This window comes from Sceloporus occidentalis, unplaced genomic scaffold, assembly GCF_023333645.1.
Source record: "Sceloporus occidentalis isolate IW3139 unplaced genomic scaffold, rSceOcc1.0.p SCAF_34, whole genome shotgun sequence".
In the NCBI taxonomy this organism is placed as follows: Eukaryota; Metazoa; Chordata; class Lepidosauria; order Squamata; family Phrynosomatidae; genus Sceloporus; species Sceloporus occidentalis.
This window is the reverse complement of record NW_028317014.1, coordinates 3,819,117-3,840,445: the sequence shown is the minus strand read 5'-3', so window position 1 is coordinate 3,840,445 and position 21,329 is coordinate 3,819,117. Positions and strand designations below refer to the sequence as shown.

The window sequence follows — 21,329 nt, the reverse complement described above, 5'->3', positions numbered from 1 at the left end:
AATATCAAGGCGTATGTAGAAACCACAGGGCCCTCAGGCAAAAATTGCCCCAACTTCACAAGCAACATGTCCCACAATGCCACCCTTTCTCATGAAACAACTTATTAGTGCCATCTTAGCCCTCAAACAACTTGCCGGTGCCATCTTTGCCACCAAACAGCTTTTCATTTCCCCCGCAAACAGTCTGTCTGTGCCATCTTTGACACCAAACAGCTTGTCAGTGCCCCCAGTCTGTCTGTTCCATCTTTGATACCAAACAGCCTGCCTGTGCCATCTTTGCTCCCAGATTGCCAGTGCAGCTTGTCTGTGCAATCTTTGTTCCCAGACAGCTTGTCATTAATTCTGTGTGAGCACAAATGTGTGTAACATTTAATGCAGGGGGGGCAAAAGATGGTACAGGCAGGCTGTTTGGGGCATTGGCAAGCTGTTTGGTGCCAAATATGGCACAGCCAATCTGTAGACAACAGTGGCACAGACAAACTGTTTGGGGTACTGAGCAATCTTTGTTCCCAAACAACTTGTTATTATAATGTGTGTAACATTGAATGCAGGGGGCAAAGATGGTACAGGCAGGCTGTTTGGTGGTAAAGATGGCACAGGCAGGCTCTTTGGGGGCATTGACAAGCTGTTTGGTGCCACATATGGCACAGACAATCTGTTTGGGGACAACGGTGGCACAGAAACCTAAAAACAAATTAAAAGAGGGTCTCTCCTTTCTAAAGAGGGACAACTGGGATGTATAGTACAGAGTGTACTTCACTGAGCTGTACATTGCACCTGCCACTTGGACATGTCATACAAATGCAATATAGAACTATACAAACAGTTATAAGAGTGGTTATCTATAATAAGATCTTGGATCCCTTATAAAATCAGTACGATACTACTCCACTTGTGGAATTAATTATTGTAATTTGATTTAGGATATTACCCATAATAAATTATGGATTATACATATACAAATGGTATTAAAGAAAACCCTAAATGTCCTTATACACATTGTGATTGAACAAATGTAATAAAATGCCAAAAAAGCATCAGACACTATGGAAGAAAAAAACATTGGTCATGAAGGTGTGGGGATACAAATTAATTTTGTTGTTGAAAATGCGATAAAAAAAAAGTGTGGAGGGTCAAGGACATAGGTGGTAGGATGTGAAAGCTGTTTTAGGTGTCATCTGGTTACTAGTGTAGAACTGCAATAAGACATGAAAATAGCTCCCCCTGATGGATATTAGCATTTAAGTTTCACTAGAGAAAATAGATAGTAGTATAAAGTTACATTCGCTGCATTCAGTCCGTCTGCCAGGGTCACCAATTAGTTCTGAGGACAATCCCAAGTGCACCAGTGAAATAGTCTTAAAAAAGAAAACAGCACAATATTTTTGAAAAAAATATTTTTAATCTGATTCTAGAAAGTAAGAAAATCTTGCCTTCATTTTTATTTCACCTCTTTGCAGTCAGTGAAAATGCTCTCATTTTACCTGATTTCACTGTCCAAGTAGCCAAAGTCATAACTGAAAATGCCCAGTGGGCTGGTGCTGACAGCTTGTTCTACACACCTTTAGCAAGCAGCCCCGCAGTGTAAAAATGTAGAGCACCACTATAAGTCTTTAAATTGTCATCTGCTGGCTTTAAAATTTTACTGAGTTGGCCTAGTACTGGATGTACCTGAAGGGAAGCGTATACCACGGGGTGAAAACCACTGTATATATGGCTCATAGCGTACAAATACGTACACCAATTCGTAGTATAGAAACATAGAATGTGTTGGCAGATAAGAACCATTGGGCCCATCCAGTCTGCACAGTTTCTGAATACTTTCCTTAGTCTATAGCCTTATCTTATATCTAGGATAGCCTTATGCCTATCCTATGAATGGCTTAACTCTTTACTAACAGTAGTAATGTTTCCTGATGTTACTTTTAAACATTTGGTCCTCTAGCTTAAAACTATGTCCTTCTGTTTCTGTAGTATTTCTTCTTTTAAATAAACTCTCTTCCTTTATCATGTTGATCTGGTCTCCAGTATTGTACACAATACTCCAAACGAGGTCTCACCGGTGCTCTGTATAACGGCAGAAGCACTTCCCTCTTTCTACTGCTAATACCTCTCGCTATACAACCAAGCATTCTGCTAGCATTACCTGCTGCTCTACTGCATTGTCTTCTATGTGAGACAGTGTCTAAAGCCTTATTGCAATCTAGATAGAAAATGTCTACTGCCCCCGCTCGATCTATTATCGTAGTCACATGCTTAATACATGCATGCCTACTACTGGACAGTCTTGCCAAGCTCTACCTAAGTCCGGCTTTTCGGGACAGAGGTTGAGCTCAGCAGGACAGCAGGATTTGTGGTTGCAATCCCATGGTCCCATGGAGTCTGGGACACCAGAAAATGCATACTGGGTGTGATGGGACAACCTGTACCCCAAGTGGATACACAATCCCAGGGTACTGATGGAGAGGTCAGGGTCCAAGGATGTTATGTTCCAAAAAAAGCGTTGGAACCCTGAGCGACAGGGCTGGAAACGTCCCGGGGAATAATTCACACGCCCTGCCACAACGCAAAGATGGTTCAGGAATGGTTTGAGGAACACAACAACGAGTTCAAGATGTTGACTTTGGCCTCCAACTTCCCCAGATCTAAATCCAATTGCCCCTCCTCGCAATTTACAGGATCTGCTGCTAACATCTTTGTGCCAGATACAACAGCACACCTTCAGAGGTCTAGTGGAGTCCATGCCTCGATGGGTCAGGGCTGTTTTGGCAGCAAAATGGGGACCTACACAATATTAGGCAGGTGGCCATAATGCTATGGGTGATCGGTGTATAACTCATTGCATTTATGGAATAACATAAGAGCAGGTGGTATTTTTATCACTGGGGTGGAAATGTTGTGTTATATCATACCATAGTGCATCTCCCACTAGGGATGGAGAATATTTTGTTTGTAATGCACAGTTCTCTGACACAGAGTGGTTGCCAGGAGAACTGTTTCAAATCCCTCAGTTCGCTATTTATTATGAAGGGTTTACTCCAGCGTGAAGGGTTGAGTTGACCCTGTATAATGCATAATTCGATGTGTCAGGAGGCTTTGAAGAAACCTATATTGGGCAACTAAGCTTTTTCTGCAGCAGAAGCTCACTGGTCCTTCAAGAAGCTCAAAGAGCTCAAACACAACTTTCCAGCCAACTCTTTCTTTAATGAATAAAGTACAGAGAGAGGACAAAACTCATATTTAATGTACACCCCAAATCTTCTCTTGATGTAATTAATTTGTTTAATGACACATCTAAGAGTTTCTGGATACTACATGGATTCACCCATAAAACACTTCTATTACTTCTCTTCACCTAATGTATCGGTTTGTCTTAGTCTGTCAATTCTTGTCTTGTCATACCTCTTGAATATATGTATTGTATTAAGCGCTGCATAAATTGTTGGCGCTATATAAATAAAAGATAATAATATTAATCTTTTTCAATAAAAAAATGGAGATAGTAATACTTTTCAAGAATTTCCCTTGTCTGGTTTTTAATATATAAAATGTTCAGGATGCTACTGTAAACTATTCTTTAAATCAAACCCTCTGAACTACGGTCCCAAATAAATCTAATTATGCGGGTATTATTAAAAAAATGTTGTACTTAAAATGGCTTTTCAGAGAATTGTTCCTTCAACAAAATGGATACTAAATGAATTGCTAAGTACTAGAGTAACATTAAATATGGTATATAATTAAAGCTGGGTTGTTCATTCATTAATTTCAGTTTGCATTTTATTGCCTTTGGAAACATCCCATAAAGTTAAAGGGCTATGCGTGCGCATTACATTGATGCTATAATGTGTGAATATCTGTGTGAATATCTGTGTACGCTGTTTCCATTGCTCTATAATACAAAGAATTGGCACCCATTTTGTACCGCGCTACGGAATTTGATGGCGCTATATAAAACAATAAATAAAATAAAAAATACATTAAAACCAGCGAAATCAAGCAAACGGACTACAATAATGTGTAGTTGCTTCCTGGGACTGACTATCAATACATAGATATGGGCCGAGCAAATGCCAAGAATGAATATAATGAAGAAAGAGAATGGTAGCTAAGATGCATGCCTACAAACTCAAAATAGAGAATGTTCTTGCGATTGTTTTATGTCCTATGAATAAGGATTAATCATTACCAAGCAGTTTATTTATACAGATAGTTGAAGCAGTGGCTGTTTTCTCCAAGGACTGAAGAAGGAAGTAAGCAATTACACTAAGGTCCTTCACATGTGACCTCTGTTTCTGGGGACATGTTAGTTTCTGTGCTGCTCTTTCTCCACTATCCTGTCGGAAGGTAAAGCCAGAGAAGTCAACACACCAAACCTGTTTATTAGGCTGTTATAGAGGCCGTGGCTCGGATATCTATGTATTTGCTGGTATGTGTGTGCACTGGCAGCTTCTCGGAGTGGAAGGCGGAAGAGACAAAGGCAAGAAGAGGGAGGGACGCTGAACATTGTGCTGAGCTCAGGTTGGAAGCACAGTTCTAATGAGCGCTCTCACCTGTAAAGAAAACCCGTATGTATGTCTGGGATTATGTATAATAATGGCCTGATGTAGAAGGCAGATGTCATGAAGGCAATGGTTTTAAAACAATGAAATACAATATGCTATAAGTTTAAAATGTGTGACAGATTTAAGTTATTGCATGTTCATGATACAGTTTTTTCGTAGGATAGTATGTATTTTGGGCACAGTATTGCTCTAGGACATGCTAAGGCAGGTGGCATTCAGCAGGGTCACGAAACACGCGTTACCTGGGCCCGTTGTAATACAGCTACAGTGAAGACAGCGGTCTCTGAAAGGTGAGAGGGTGGAACAGGGTTGGAGAAGTGCCCAGTATACCAGGGCTGTATGTGTGAAATCAACTAGGTTTGGTAAAAATTCAATTTGAAAAAAATTTTAATTGTTTTTTTTGTCTTTAATCATTAGATAACCTAAACCTTAGGTTTACTTAACTTTTGCGACAGTTCCGTACCTAGTTTTTCAGTCCACCATCGATAAGAGTTCCTTGACCCACCAGATCCACCCCATGCTTTTGTTTAATCTTGAATTCTTCTGCATAGTAAGACTTTGTGTGTTTATTAATGTGTACAAAGGGACTTTACTGCCTCTTTAAGAAAAACAAATTGTTCCTCCTTTCAATTATTTTTGGTCGTTAGGAAGCAGAATCAGGAAGTTGCCCAGATCACATCTTGAAGAAGCTGTCTCTATCTGTTTTCTGTTGTCAGAATTGTAATTCATGCGCCAGAGGCAGGTGGACTTCCAGGATTGCAAAGTACCTTTATTTAAATGACTACTGCCTAGCAGAACAGTGGAAATGGATAAAGAGCTACAACCTGAATCTATAGGCTGGCAGGATAATGAGAAAGAAGCTGGTGCCTCATTTACTCTGCCAAAGTACAGCTCTTTAAAATATTCCAACTTTAACACACAAGGGAGTGTTGCGGCAAGGTCTCCCAAGATGAGGAATGCCCAGAGCCTGAACAGGACTCCATCGCCTGCTACAATAAGTAAGAGAAAGAAAGGCATTCGAGGAAGCATTTGGAATACTACAGGGTCACTGCCCTTTGGGGGAGCCTGGATTTCTGCAGCTAGTTTTGATACTTCTGATGGAAAAGATGACCAGCAACTAGACTCTGGCGACACCAGCTTTGTATTAGACCCTGTTGAGCATGCATGGATGTTAATGGCTGCAGAGGGTAACTATGATGAGCTAAAGGAGTCCCTGCAAAAAGATCCAAGCCTCCTGTATAAGAGAGACTTTGTGACAGGCTACTCTGTAATCCATTGGATAGTCAAGCATGGTCACCATGAGGATCTGATTAGCGTCATGGACTTTGCAAGAGCAAATGGTTACCCGCTGGATATTAATACCCGTGCTAGTGGTGGGCTCACACCACTACATATAGCAGCCATGCAAGGGCATGGCATGCTTATAAAGGTGCTTGTTGGTGCATATAATGCAGATGTCCATGTCAGGGACCAGAATGGAAGGAAACCTTGGCAATACCTGCGACCAGGATCTGCTAGGCAGTTTCAGGAACTGTTGGGGGCACCTGAAGATGAGGAGAATGGGGCTTTTCTTCTAATGAACAGTAATAATAATTGCCATTCAACCACCTCTACGGCACACCCGAGATCCGATGAGGTGGACTCTGCTCCTAGAATGCCAATCACAGTAGAACCTTTTCAAAGGCTATTTAGAACTGCCTACAGATTCTTCAAGAACTGGTAACTCCTGTTCCAAGGTACAGTTGTTGATAAGAAATCACATGGCGCTGAACTGGAATGGATAGTTTTTCCTAGAAGGCAGGGCTGTAAAAACTGTAACTATCAACATATTGTCTGTGTATTATATGCAGGGACTCACTGTGGATGATGGGAACTGTAGTCATAAGGTGGCCTAGAAGTTTTTTCAGGTTGAATTGTAGTGAGCTATGACATTTCAACTCCACTCAGCATTACAAAGGATGAACCCTGATATGTTTTGCTTATGCATTGTTTAATTTTTTAGGTACATCTGAAATTTTACCCGTTTAAATTTACATAATCCAGGGCTAACCTGGTACTTTTCCATGAGTCACTGGGGTTGCCCCATTAGGTCCCCAAGCACTAAAGGAAAATATGTCAGACCACTATTGGTCGCCTAGCAGTAGTTTCACTGTGTGGACTACTGCAACGGAGATTACAAGTATGGGACCGTGGGTGCCTGTTCCTAGGGGCCCTGAGGGTCTTAATTTGGTACCTAGACAGTAATGTATTTAATCATTAATAGGTCCCTTAATTTAATCATCTAATTGCTGTTTTAGTAAATAAACCCCTCAGGATCACGGGATGACTCTTTGGAGGGCGTGACATAATTTGCAGTTCTATTTTTATCAACAAATGCAAAAATCACTTAAACTTATCTGCTTTAAAATGTGAATTCCGAGAGAATTGTGTTGACGCGTTACCGGGTTATTGTTTAAAATAACATAGTACTGTTACACACAGATGTCAAATAGAAATTGCTGTTCTGTATAAATGAAGATATAGTGATATTTAATAACTAGACATTATTCATTCACGAAAATGTCCATACGACCCATATGTCTGACGTGGATCTCAGTGGCTTTTCAGTATCCCTGGTCTTCCTGCGAACACCACATGGCCAATGGGGGTTTATTCACCAATGGGGGGGATTTGCAGCAGAATCGATATTCCGGCTTCCCATCTACTTTAGTATAAGGTATGAAAATCTGACCTATGGCCGGCCCCATATAATGTATTGTTGAAACAGCGAGTTTACGTTCACATATTCTTCCTGCCTTTACTATACATTAGGTGTAAACGGCTTAGCTCACTGGATGCATTATTATATGCTAATAAATTCTATTACCGTATATGAAATCATAGTTTTAAAGGTTCATGATTTCAGGGAAAGTTATACAACCCATCCATTGACAGCGGTGCCCTAACAAATAATCATGTGAAGATACAATACATAAAATATTGAAAATAGAATTTCTGCACTCTAAAGTACTGACAGAAATTGAATAAATGGCATTAAATATGCCTGTTTTTTTTTTAATATATATTTTTGAGGAAGATGACACATGACATACAGCCGCCCCCGATATTGTTACAGCTGCTTACAAACAATACAGATTGTGACTGGTTTTAGCAACATCTTAGCTCAACAAATCAATGGGACCTTCTGGTGATTTTTGCATTAAGGGTGACTGACTTGGTGTCTTTACCCCATCGCACTAGGTTTTGCAATTTTCTAAGGCCAAAATATGCATTGGACACTGATAAATTGACACAGCAGTATTTGTTGACCTGTCCTAAATTATTGTATTTACAGTCAAAGTATTTTAGGAAGGTCCCTAACCATTGTTTGCATTATCAGTCCAATGTGTGTGGGGGGTTTCTACATTGGCTTTCAGTTTGTTTTTGGTGAGGATATAAATTTATATTAAATTGCAATGAAATCCAGCAGCCAACCTACTTACTTTGATGACTTTTAGTAAATTGCGTAAAATGCTTTCTATGGAGCAAAGTGTAGTTTTTGACATGTCTGACAAAATACCAGAATGGTGCCCACCCATCAGAAGTTGCCCATTCTTAACTATCTTGCAACATTATCCATCTGTAGCTCTGATGCTCAAAATAAAGAGATGGGGGATAAACCCTGGATTTTGGACCGCGCTCTGATTTAAGCTAATGACAGGTAACCATAGGATAAACTGCTCAAACATTACGCAGTAAAGAGGCACTGCAGAGTAAGCAGTGTTCACCCAGCGAATACATCGCTAGCAGGCTCACGTTCATGATTTCTATACTTGTGAAGAACCCAATAGGTCACGTAGTAGATCACACTATGCTTGGCCTGAGCAGGGAGATCATTACATAGACAGGTAGAAAACTACTACGGAATAGCCACATGATAGTTTTTATATAATAAAAACTACAAGCTGTACTCTAGTAATCACAATTAGTTCATTACTTATTGTATCCAAATTTTAAAGCATGAGATCCAAGTTTCAGATGCCTGAAAAAGAAGTTAGTTTATCATGTCTAGAAGGACTTCCTCCGCTGTATTAAGGGTGTTAGCACATCCTGCGCAGGAAACTTTGAAAACTTCCTCATTTCAAAAGTGTAAACATTTAAGAAATACTTTCTGATCAGGGTGTGCCGATGTTTACTTAAAATGTAATAGGCAGCCAATGGAAATGTACCATTACACATTACTTTTTGTACCTTAACATGGGACCTACTTTTCAAAAGCACACAAGAGCTATTCACGCATACAGGTCATTTTGCATGAACTTGGGTAAGACCCAACGGAAGCCACTTGCTAACATCTTGATTGTTGAATGCAGAAGCTTCCATAAGCCTTCTAACATGCTGTAGCTGAGTGGTACCCGACGAGAGCCGCCTTCGCATTCAAATGCAGTTGTCAGAACTCCATCTATGCATCTGGTTTCCCTTGCAAGCGCCGGCCTCAGCAATACACAAGCACAGAAGTTACTTCTAGTTCCGGATATCATGAGTTCCAGGATGTTTAGAGACCCACAACGCGCATGTGCTTAAAGTGCTTCTACTGACTTCAATAAGAGCACCTTGTCTGATTTGCTACAGCGAGAAGCCAAATCGTGGGAAGTTCACCGCAGTTTCAGACTTAAATTGCTTTAACATTGACCATTGGTAAGGCACTAGAGTGTTTCTTTAATACAATGGAAGTTTAAGTAATGAAATACGATCTAAAACAATATTGCTGCAACTATGTGCCGTCACTCAAATTTCAGTTTGATTAAATGCATGTAAGTGTTTTTAGCTTCAAATAAAGTGTCTGTAACAGACTTGGGGAACAGTACTTCCATCACATTGAGAAGATCTTTACTGGCTTTTTAAAACTAAACGCAAAACACCCACAAATATAATCAATACGGCCTAGAGGCAATTTTACTGGCATTTTGACGACACATCCTGTGATTTCATATAATAGGATTTACTGGTATTACGCCAAGATTAACCCTTTAGGCTAAACATTTGGCTGTAGTAGGTACATATTGTGCACTATTGCAAATGTCAGATAATCTAAACGGTACTGTGGCTGGTCAGTTTGGACACCCACGTGCCCCAAAAGCATACACGCAACGGTAGAAATATCTTAATTTATATATATTTATCCCAACCAGTATTTAGTCCGGGACACTCAGAGGTAAGCTGAAAAGGAAGGTTAAAATTCTTCATACACTCACTCAGGGTTGCTTGGTACCCTCCAGTAAAACAGTTTATACCCAAAGTTTACAAAATTTTAAGTATGGCAGACTTATCCCATCCCGTGTCTGGGGTAAACGAGGGCTTTATTATTCAGTTAAGACATTTTGGAAAACCCTCATGGTTTTCAATGTCTGCCTGATTATTCATCCCTTTTGTTACTATTACAGGTTGAAAACCACACAGAAGCTAGATGTGATAAAATGATATAGGTACGGGAATAGTTGTGAAGGAGACAAAGCTTTCCAATTTAAAAGTTTTGGGGACTCAGGCAGATGTTTCAGTAGCAGTTACCGCTTACTTGGTACATTAGGTTTGGTCCAATGATGCCCTTCACTCAGTTACATAAACCATTAATTCAAATGATTACCATCAACTTCATCTCATACTAGGATGCCGAGTACTATGAGATGCACACAAGGCTTGTATAAAATGCAGAGAGCGCGAGATGGCGTAACCGAGTATTTCTATAATATTGGTCTGTTTGTGGACCTTCCATCACCCTGTCTAAATGCATCTACCTCCCGCTATGTAGCAAGTGTCAACAGAATCTGTCTATGCCTACCTAAGCAAGAGAGAGTTGGCTAAATCACAATACCATGCCTAATACATTTACCCAAGCCAATTGCCCACAAAACAAAGCTTGTAGAAACCACAAGGGCAGATTTTTACATTTTATTTCCAAATGGAAACATCAAATGTTGTTATGAAGTGATGACAAAGATTGTACAACAGGACGACCAGGTTTTTCCAAAGAAGCCACAAAGTGCTTGGTCCGCCATCCACACCACATTTACAAGCCGAGCTTGGTTCTTCTCCAGTGTCTCCTCTTGGAGTTGTACCTGTACCAAAACAGAAAAGTGTCAGGTCTTATCTTGAATTTGCTTCAAAACTACAGCTAAACACAAGTACAAGTAAAAGCTACAAGAACCCAAACACGGTGTTTCTCAAACTAGGTTTTAATAAAGTGATTAGTAAATATTAATTCATATGTTAACTTTTTCATATTTAATAAAAAAAATGCGAAAAAAGCCTTGTTTATATTTTCTTTTATTTACCAAACTGCCCCCAGTTATGCACATCTGACCCCCAGCTTCCACTCTGCCCCATATATGCCTTATACCTCTTATATGCCAGATTCCACTGTGCCCCCTGATATGCCTTATACTCCTTATATACCTTTTACCCCCAGATATGCCTAAAATCGATATGCCTTATACCCCCTGAAATTCATAATACCCCCCCATACACCTCTGCCTCCTCGCCCCTCCCATACGCCACTCTGCCTCCTGTCAGCAACGGAGGTTCACAAGACACCAGGGAGCCGAGTAGAAAGGCAGAGTGGAGTATGGGAGGGGGAGGAGCCAGAGTGGTGTATGGGAGGGTGGCTCCCATACACCCCTCTGACTCCTCCCCCCTCCCATACAATCGCTCTGCCTCTCTACCCGGCTCCGTTGCCGACAGGCACTTTCACTGCAGCTTCATAGAGGCCTCAGCGTAAGTGAAGGGCATTAACGGAGGCTGTCTGTGCGATGCAGACCCCCACCGGCTGACAGAGAGGATGATTCTCTGTCAGCCGGTGGGGGTCTGCGCGATGCGCACAGCCAGCCTCCGTTACTGCCCTTCACTTACGCTGAGGCCTCTATGAAGCTGCAGTGAAAGTGCCTGTCAGCAACGGAGGTTAACAAAGCACCAGGGAGTCGGGAGAGAGGCAGAGGGGTGTATGGGAGGGGGGAGAGAGACGGAAGTGAGAGACCGGCCGACAGCGTTGTGGGGGGATCTGGATTCTAGTGTTATAATCCGATCTCTGTTTGAGGTCAGATTATATAAGGAGCTTTTCAGAGCATTTGCTCTGAAAAAACCTTTATAATTGATAAAAATCGATTCGACTAATCGATAATGAAAATCGTTGACAACGATTTTCATTATCGATTAGTTGTTTCAGCCCTAGTAGTTACTATCTTTGACACCAACACGTTACATGAAAATGAATAAGAAATGTCAGGATGATAGACCTAAACATTTTTTTTATAAAGGGCCTGTGACGTGTTAGGTTCGCGATAGGGGATGTAATAAATGGGAGAGCAGATACAATGACTCAAAAGTATTCTGCAGTAACAGCCAAGCTGGCTCTTAACATTTAAAAATAAGTAAATCTGCACCAATTTTATCCAAAGGACACCAAGTAGGCAATGAGTTCACAGATTAAAAAACGATAAAGGCAGAAATTAATGTCAACACTTAAGACTCAAGTACTGGGTTTACTTGGCTTCATATGTTTATGGCTTATTATCGGGGTCATGTAGTACCCAGCTTCTTTGTACACTGTATGAAATGCAGACCTCAACAGTTCCCTGTATATTAAGGGAACAGACATTACGGGATCAACAGGGTGTTAGCTTGGCCATGAATGGGTCTCAAAATAAGCCAGTAAAACGCCAGCCAGGGCTGCTAGGGCTAAATAAGCCTTAGTATACACTTAAACATAAAAAGGGAAGGACTGAGAATTCCCCCCCAAAGAATCTTACAGCAGCTTAAAGATGGCAGAAACTGGTACAAACTTTAGTTATATCTGCTTTTGCTGGAAAAGCAATGCAAAGTTTTACCAACACCATCATACAAGTTTTTTGGTGGACCATTTGCCTGAATATTAATCCAGAAGACCAGCGTTGTGTTCACTGTCAATGCCAATGTATGATTTCTCCTACATGAAGGGGAAATCTGAAAGACAACTGGCATCTTTACTCTCAGCAGGATAATGGCAGCAAACCAATTGAATGAAGAACTGCAATTGCAACCTGCTTCAGTGTTTGTAGCCCACATCCAAACAAGCCAAAGAGCAGAGGACATTATTTACCAAACGTGATGCTCCCATAAAACATAACGAATGCTCTGTACAAGAACGTAAAAACATTTTCTAGCGACTCCAAAGTAACAATTATTGGGCCAGTATCATACCTGATCTTGTTGCCGGTTTTCATGCGGATCCACTGTGGGATTGGCCGGTTCTGTTTCTGCTTCTTGGCAAGAAACTTCTTAATCTTGAACGTCTTGTGGGATGACTGCAGGAACAAGAGTGCAAGAATGAAGACATGTACGGAATGAAGCAGTTTGATGGGTAGAGATCTTAGCTTGGCTGAAATGCCTCTATTCTGCTACAAACTTCTACACTTACAGTAATTACACGATCAATCACAACACTCAAGCCACAACCTACTCTGTATGCCCAGAACATGCAGAATACACAATAATACCAAAGCATTACAGCAAGACAAGCACTACAGCAAGGGGTGCCCGAACCATGATTTACTTCGCATACGAAAGTTACTAAGGCCGCTAGAACTGCCTCATCCGCACAGAATACGCGGAGAAGAAACGGTGCCATGCACACAATGGCAGCTTAAGCTCCGATGTTACGGTACGAAGCTCGGTCTTCGAACCCACTGACAGATCGCCCGGGACAGATCCACAGATCGCTCGCTCCTAAACAAGCCTATTAGGAAACGGCACGGAGAGGCGGCGAAGACCCAGTCGCCGAGACATCTGCATTTATATTCTCACATATGCTTGGTCAATACCCGACAGAACACACGCAGCGTTAAGGAACAAAGCCCCGGCTGCGGGTCTGAGAACGCCACACGACGTTAAATAAGAGGATTGAATCGGATTCACTCACCATGGTGAATCTATGCAGCCCTATCACCACAATGGCGGGCGAAAAAGAGAAAGACGGAAGCCGGAGGGCAGAGGTTACTGGTGCGGAACCATAGAGAGTCAGAGCTAGCTAGCCTCTCCGTGGGGACAGAGGTTGGAGGGAGGTGCGCCACCTGCTGGTGTTGAGGCACTTAGCAGCGCTACGTACTTTATTTCTTCTTTCGTGGTGTCTGTAGGTCTGTTCTGGCCAAATTATTATTTATTGTTGTTTTATATAGCGCCAGCATATCCCGTAGCGCTGTACAATGGGTAGACAGGACAAAAGTAGTATATCACATAAACATTGACAAATAGTAAGTTTTATTTTAATTTACACACAGCTTATAAATCCTACAATTTATACCTAGATGGCCAAATGGCTTTGAACCAAATAGCGGGCACCAATATTATTCCTTGGGGTATTAAACAATGCACCTCTCATCCAAATAGTGGCATCCCTATGAACAGAGGAGTACGAGCATCATAAATAAATGTACCTCTCCTAATAATTAAATAATAATAAACAGATGATTACAGCATATGACATATTACCATACCTAGTAAACAACATGACATACGCTGTGCGACACCGGCTCTCAAGACCCTCATAATCCTGGCCAAGGGAGCCCACAAAAAATAATTTTTGCTTTTTTTGTGATGAAAATAAATAGATTTACATTTTATTTGTGTTTCCAGGACTAATTATTTTTAATGGAAAGGCACCTGAGATGTTACGATGTCTTTCTTCATATTAGCGGGGATCAAACAATATTACCTGCACACCGACAAGCGGATCCGGCAATACATCAGTTGTTACCATGTTGCAGGTAGTTGTCTGGTCCGAGAGCCAATCCCTTTCTAAATACAGGGAATCATATTTTATTTTATTAGAAAGGAAAGCTGAAAATCGTAAAAGTGTAATCACAAAGTATGAGTGCAAGACTTCTGATGGGCGACCAGTAAGAGAAAACTACTCAGCAGTTCTCAACAGTCTTCATTACTTAACATCCAGACTCAGCGGGTAAACTTTTATATTCAGCCCCAGATATTTCTTTAGAACGCCCAGAGTTTTGACCAATGAAGTCAGGACCTTAAAGGCTGTCATTCTACATCATACCTTTTGATTCTCAAATAAAAGGCAAGGAATCAATGTCTTTTAGTTCTAATAATGCATGATATACCACCTCATAGTAAACATGGTGTGAAATTGTGGTCTGGCTCAACACTAGCAGCCTTACGTATGACTGCAGAATAAAAACACTTTTGGATGACACACAATTTAATCCATTTGTCTTTAATATTCCCCTGGTTGTTTACAGTGTTCTGGTTGACATATGAACTTTGTACATATAGCAAAACTGCTCACTAGCTTCTCACCGCCTGCTTGGCCAAACGTAGCAGTATGTCTCCTACAATACTGTTCGGAAAGTCTTTGCGCATGCAGACTGTATTCTCCCCAACTCCTTATGATTTCATTTTAAACGAAAGAAGTATTATCTGTATTCCCTTTTGAAGTTGGCTAAAAGTTGACTTTTATGGCTGCACTGATTGTACCTTTTATTACACTGCAAATTGTCACTTTTTAAATAAAAATATATGTACATACAAAAGGGATTTTTTTGGTGGACGCACACTTCATAATAACTATAGTTGTTAAATCGAAGGACCAAGCAGAATATTGTTCCTTAATGTGAGTATCTTAACTAGTTGAAGCAGCGTGGGCTTTCGGCATCTCTTCACCGTAGAACAGCTGAATCTGTTGGAAAGTCCCAGAGGTTTATACTATGAAGCGGTTCATTGAAATCGAAATGTACCATCAGAGTTTCCAAAGTTCCTTTTATTTTTAGCTTAGAAAATAAAAGTTAAGAAAACATTTAGGTTTCATTCAAGAAGATCAATCAACTCTTTATATAATGGAGGCATTCTGATAAAATAAGCAATCAATGGTTTGCGATTATCTCAAAGCAGACCTCATAATGTGAGTAATAAAGATTTATATGAAAATAATTAGGAGAAAAAAACAAAAAAACCAAACACACTGCAACAGTTATTTCACATCTTTACAGCAGAGATTATACTTTCTTAGGAAAACACCTCTTGATTGCATGGTAAACGAATCAAAAAAGCCAACATCTTAACATCTACACTGCAAAACTGAAATACTGGGCTACCTCTGTGTATTCAGCCCTTGTTAAGATCAGGCTGAAAAGGACATTCAAAAATATTCTTCTGTCATAACCCTCTGCCAACACAGGAACGGAGGACTTGTGTTTCATTAAGGCCACAATACTGAGATTGTAAACTAGAAATTTCCATCTGTCTCACCACGAGAGCTCTAAAGACTGTCCAGTCGCACACATGGTCTTCTCAAATCCAGATTTTTTTTTGTTTTAGCCAAACATCATCCTCTATTACCCCACTGACGCCCCAAAGCTCTCCTTTTGACACTTCTCCTCCTGCCTGTTCTCGATTCCTCCTCTACGAAGGCACTTCTGGATTGCAGATTGTGTTCTTTGGTTATCATGATGGGCAGGGCACCAAGCCGTCTCGCTTTTTTACTCTCCTTCTCGGGTGGCATTGGCCTCGCTCTCTTGCTTCTTCTCTGTGGTCTGATCCGCAGACTTAGCCGGACTCTCATCGGGTTGTGTAAGCCGGCTCCTACTCCTTCCTCCTGGTTGATATAACTGCATCGCTGGACGGTCCTGAAAAACAATTAATTAACTAATTAATACCTTATAATTTGATTCTGCACACAGATTATGTTGGCAATGCTATGGAAATCCTTTCTTCCACCGACATATTGGTCAGATGAGTTACTAACACTGAGCCATCCAGCTGTTTATCAAAAAGGTAACAGATTTTGTTTGTGTAACAGATTGGGCTAAGGTAACACAGCTAAAACACATCTGCATGATAAATATGCACCTGTGAAAAATAGCATATCATCTTAAAACTAGAAAATAATTTTAATGTGATATTTGTAATAAATAAAGTGGTAGAGCTTTCCTTTAAGAAACGTTATTGTCATGGTAAAACAATATGGGGATAATTACTGTTCTATTCTACGTGCACTGAAAAAAAATGAAACTTCGTAGATTTCATTTGCTGATCTGTGAAAAGAGCTATATTATTGTATACAGCCAATTTTTCATTTATTAAAAAAAAGTGTATTATATATAAATATATATTGAAAATAACGCTCTAGAAAATAATGCTGTTTCTGTCTTCCCCTGTTTCTAAGTGTATAAATGATTATTTGAAGTATACACCGAAAGCACCAATCCTAGGTAATGTTAAAAAGGTCCACCTTGTTCCTAATCCGATCTCTTTTGGCCATGTCCTCCTTCTTTTCTTCACGTGTTACTCTCTCAGATTTATCTGTGCCGTGCGAACAATCCATAACCTCTTGCTTCCGTCCTCTGTCTCTCATAGTCTCCCTTTCCTTCCTGTAATCATCTTCTCTCCTCCGGAAACATCGGTCTTTCTCGTAACGTTCCCTTGGCTTACGGCGATCGTCTTCATGGTATCTCATCTTTTCCTTTTCCCTGAGTCGTCTTTCTCTTTCATAATCTTTCTCTCTGTATTCCTTCACATATTCACCGTCACCTCTGCATTGAAACAGGGATCATTAAAATTTATATGGATATCCCTTCCACATTAAAATTAAACTCACTATACAAATAAGAAAGAATCAGTTTATTGCCCACTTGCATTACATCATTACTTCTTGACATTTTTATTGGTGGAAGAGATCGGTGTGACTTCAAATATGGAAGCGCTGCCGGTTTAGCTTCGTGCAAATGAGCCGGTTAGAGAGTTTACAGGGGATCAGCAAGATCAGGAACACCCAAGAGCACAATATGCTCCCTGCTTTTGTAGTGGGGTTTTGGGTACTTGTAGAAATGAATGGTAATATTATGACTACCTGGGAGTCAAAACACACACACCTTTTCAACTTTTCCTCCCCAGCTTCCCCATCCGATCTCTTTGCGGTAGAGACCCGCTCTTCTCTCACATTTTCCTTTTCATTTTTTCTGGGTTTAAACTTCTTTTCGGTTTCTCTCTCATCCTCTTTCTCAGGCTTCTTGAGAAGCTGCAAAAGTAAATACACTCGGTTTAATTACACATTCTACAGAAATTCTAGCCATTCTACCAAACCCCCAGCGAAAAACCATAATTCAAACCCAGATTGAAAGATACATCTCACCCTCAATACTGGAAACCAAACCACATAAAAGTTAGGTTTCTCCTTAGGGTGCAAACTGACTGAACGCTACCTTGATTTTTGGTTCATCCTTGGACCTCTCAGTCTCTTTCTCTGGAGCCTTTTCAAACTTCTTTTGTTTTTCCGCATCTTTCCTTTTCCTTCTTTCTTCTTCTTTCCACTTCCTCCTCTCCTCTTCACGTAGTCTTTTACGTTCCAGTTCTCTTCTCCTCCTTTCTTCACGTTTTTCGTCTCGCAGGCGCTGGGGAGAGAGGGTAAAGTGTACCGGTAAAAATGGCCGTATAATTGTTTTATATGTGGTGATGTCAGATGGTAGAAAATGATGCTTGTAATTCAATATATTTATAACTATAATTTGTAGAGCTCAACAGCCTGGTTAATATGATCTACCGATTTCTTAGAACAAGGGACACTCAATATTCCTACAACATTATCTCAAGTAATTGGGGTCAAACATTTTCTGACACCTTCTGTTTTGGTGTATTAAGGGCAATCAATGTTTTATGTACAACTTAGACAACCTATGAAGAACCCGTACCTGTTTATTTTTCAGAAAGCTTAACAGTGGTGTTGTCTTCTTGGCTAAGGAAGAGAGACAAAAGAATTAACCAAACATTAGCACAGCCTGGGAAAACATATATAAACAGTGCAAACTATACACACACTTCATTACGTGACTGTACTGCGGCGGCTTCAAATATATAAAGCAGTAGGACCCTTTAGATGGACAGGTGATAAAACCGCATATGCTACACATCACGCGAGAACGCTTACCTATCATTTCTTTGTTCCGTGCTTCTATTTCTTCCAGTAGAGTCTCCGGAGTTGATGTAAGTTTCTCTTCATCCACATTGTAAGAATCCAGAAATTTTCTGTATTCAGGATCTTTGTAACAGAAAAATAAGATTATACACTTTGTTTTCATATTATCAGCATTCAATCAAAAGAAACAATCTGCAGAGGCACTTGACGTGGGAAATCAAAAGGCTAAACTTAGACCCTCAACACCATCGTTACAGATATTCTGCTTTATCGATATGACATCGTTAAACTAGAATGGCATTTAAAGTGAGGAACTGAAAACATACTTTACGTCTTGCCATGAGTACGACTGAAGGGCTATATATTGTACAGCGCTACGGAATTTGATGATCTCATGGGGCTGCCACAACCACAAGGGATTCTGGGTAGGCGCATGCAAAGAAGGTCATATAAACTTTTCTGAGAAGGTTTCCATGAGATTTTGTAGAGTTTCTGTGGGAATTTTTGCCCATTCATCCAGTAGAGCATTTGTGAGGTCAGGCACGGACGTTGGATGAGAAGTCCTGGCTCACAATCTCCGTTCCAGTTCATCACAAAGGTGTTTTATGGGGTTGAGGTCAGGGCGTTGTGCGGCCGGTCAAGTTCTTCCACACCAAACTCATCCACCCGTGTCTTTATGGATTTTGCTTTGTGGACTGGGGCATACAGCATATATAGTGCAGTTTAAATAAAATATTTTAATATTTTTACCTTCTTCAATAGTTCCAATCTTTGAATCCTTCTTCTTGTTTTTCTTTTTTGCTACTTTTTGAAAAGGTGCAAATTCCACTATCGCAGGATATTCCTGTCCTGCCAAAAATAAAAAAGACAAATATTTCAATGACAATAAGACAGGGGCCAATTACGAGTCAGCTTTCAGGGTAACTTTCTATAATGTTTATATATTGTATAAGTTATGAGTTTCAGTGCTGGCAGCAAATAATCGATGTCAGTTAATTCACAGCCGTATTAATACAAGATTGGTACTGCAAGAAATATATATATATTTATTTATTTTTTTACCACTTATGCCATAATAGTAGTTTCTGCTGATATTTCTGGATTTTATTGTGGCCTTACCAGGCATGTTTTTTCAATAGTTAATAACAGTTGATATCCACTAACCAATGGAAATGTAACGGAGAAATCTACTAATTGTTTAGACTTAATAAGCAAACAATAATAATCACTGGAAAACAGAATGCTCTTACCTCGGTGATCAATAAAAACATATCCATCAAAGCGATCTCTAAACAACACAATGTCATCTTGACTTTTAAAGTTTATATACGCCCTTGAGAACGTATGAGGATAAAAACTGCAGAAAAAAAAGCAAAAGGGATTACAATGTTTTATCAAGCGGGACATAGGAAGAAAATATATTTTCAGGAACGAGGCTGTTACCTAGAGTCATTGGCAAAAAACTCAAAGTAGTCATGGTCCGGTAGGGGCTGGAGATGCTCCTCCAACTGCTCTTTGGTAAGACTGGGAGGCAATCGACGGATAACTACCTGTAAAAACATGAAAATATGAAATGAACAAATCCTGGATTTTTTGAAAGCTTCTGATTTGGTATCGTTTTTTGGCCGGCACTGACGTTCTAAAGATGTTGCTTCACTTAGACAAAACATTAATTGCACTTATCTTAGGTGATGTCTCATTGTACTATTGCCACTAAGGATTTGGACACATGAAAACAGAAAAGTTTAAGAAGTATTTTCAATTTCCATGACAACAGCCCATCTCTGCTTTTGTGTCACGTGACAGTTAAACGGTGCTGGCATAATTAGAAATGAGACAGAATTGTGCTTCGTGAATTATTTCTGGGAGCGTTTTGGGCAGAGGTAGTATACATGTTTCCAATGTAGCATTTAAATGTATTATTATTATTATTATTACTACATGTATATAGCGTGTGTGCAGATGTATTAACATTGTACATATATGTTGCTTTTTACACCACCCTGTTATCATCTAAAGTGAAGAGGACGATTTTACCCGTATTGCCTAAGCAGGATGTCACCAATGAACAATGACACGCCTTACTTTACAGAGTGCATGGTACATAAGTGGAACAGCCTCCCAGCAGAAGTGGTTAATACAGTATGGGAATTTAAACATGCATTGGATTAGTATAAAGCAATCCTGAATCTATAACGTTCAAATTGGCAGACTTGATGGCCTATACAGTTCTTTATCTGCTGTCAAAACTATATATTTCTATTCACAGTCCAGTGACACCTAAACACAATTCAGGTTTTATCAAATCCGTGTATTTATTACATTTTAGGGTCCCAAATATTATACAAAAATAAACATCTATGAGACCTGCACATGTGTTTGAGGACTAGATGATATTGGGATTCACAACAAACAGCTGCAGGATAAAAGGAGTGCCAATTTCTAAATGTTTACATTACATACAGCAAATGATCGAACTATGGATGGAAATGATATATGGAATAAACACCATTCTCCCCAAAGCAATTATGCGCCATCAGTACTGTGCTAGAGGAAGTGACACTTCGCAAGCAGCCGATCACTGGACTTGTCATCATAATATTGCGCCCATGTGTGTATAAAAGGCCCAGGCCTCCCAATCCTCCTCCCACTCTTCTCACCTTGCTCATGACTTCCTTTTTCTCCTTCACCTTCTCCAGCTTGTCCCCGTCCTCCCCTAATCCCTGTTCCCCTTTCCTCTCCTTGGGTTTTGTGTTTTCTTTGTCTTCCTTCATGGCTCGGTATTGGAGGTAGAATACAGTGTTAAGTGACCAGAAGTAAGTGACTGCTGC

The 21,329-nt window shown here is 40.2% G+C and overlaps 2 protein-coding genes and 1 non-coding gene across 3 annotated transcripts; all 3 read right to left on the bottom strand.

Annotated features, from left to right (window-relative positions):
• Positions 1-10,534: 10,534 nt before the first annotated feature.
• Positions 10,535-13,535, bottom strand: LOC149298156 (large ribosomal subunit protein eL39-like). Its single transcript, XM_089487779.1, has 3 exons — positions 13,495-13,535; positions 12,777-12,880; positions 10,535-10,660 (listed from the first exon to the last, which is right to left on the bottom strand). The coding sequence occupies exons 1-3, from the start codon at positions 13,495-13,497 to the stop codon at positions 10,612-10,614; spliced, it is 156 nt and encodes a 51-aa protein (XP_089343905.1). The 5' UTR covers positions 13,498-13,535; the 3' UTR covers positions 10,535-10,611.
• Positions 12,495-12,623, bottom strand: LOC149298157 (small nucleolar RNA SNORA69). The gene has a single exon (XR_016272448.1). It is a non-coding gene; the product is annotated as a small nucleolar RNA SNORA69 (small nucleolar RNA).
• A 2,531-nt stretch (positions 13,536-16,066) lies between the features above and the next one.
• LOC149298155 (regulator of nonsense transcripts 3B-like) lies at positions 16,067-21,272 on the bottom strand. Its single transcript, XM_089487638.1, has 10 exons — positions 21,159-21,272; positions 19,942-20,048; positions 19,749-19,855; positions 19,249-19,347; positions 18,511-18,621; positions 18,275-18,318; positions 17,789-17,977; positions 17,459-17,604; positions 16,819-17,119; positions 16,067-16,213 (listed from the first exon to the last, which is right to left on the bottom strand). Exons 1-10 carry the CDS (start codon positions 21,270-21,272, stop codon positions 16,067-16,069), a joined length of 1,365 nt encoding a protein of 454 aa, XP_089343764.1.
• Between the last annotated feature and the right edge of the window lie 57 nt (positions 21,273-21,329).

Coding starts and splice junctions, on each gene's coding strand:
- LOC149298156 (XM_089487779.1), bottom strand. Junction 10,661..12,776: donor AAAACCGGCAACAAGATCAG/GTATGATACTGG, acceptor GTTTTGGTACAG/GTACAACTCCAAGAGGAGAC.
- LOC149298155 (XM_089487638.1), bottom strand. CDS start 21,272: ATGAAGGAAGACAAAGAAAACACAAAACCCAAGGAGAGGAAAGGGGAA. Junction 18,319..18,510: donor ACGGAACAAAGAAATGATAG/GTAAGCGTTCTC, acceptor TCTCTTCCTTAG/CCAAGAAGACAACACCACTG. Junction 16,214..16,818: donor GAGATCGGATTAGGAACAAG/GTGGACCTTTTT, acceptor ATTGTTTTTCAG/GACCGTCCAGCGATGCAGTT.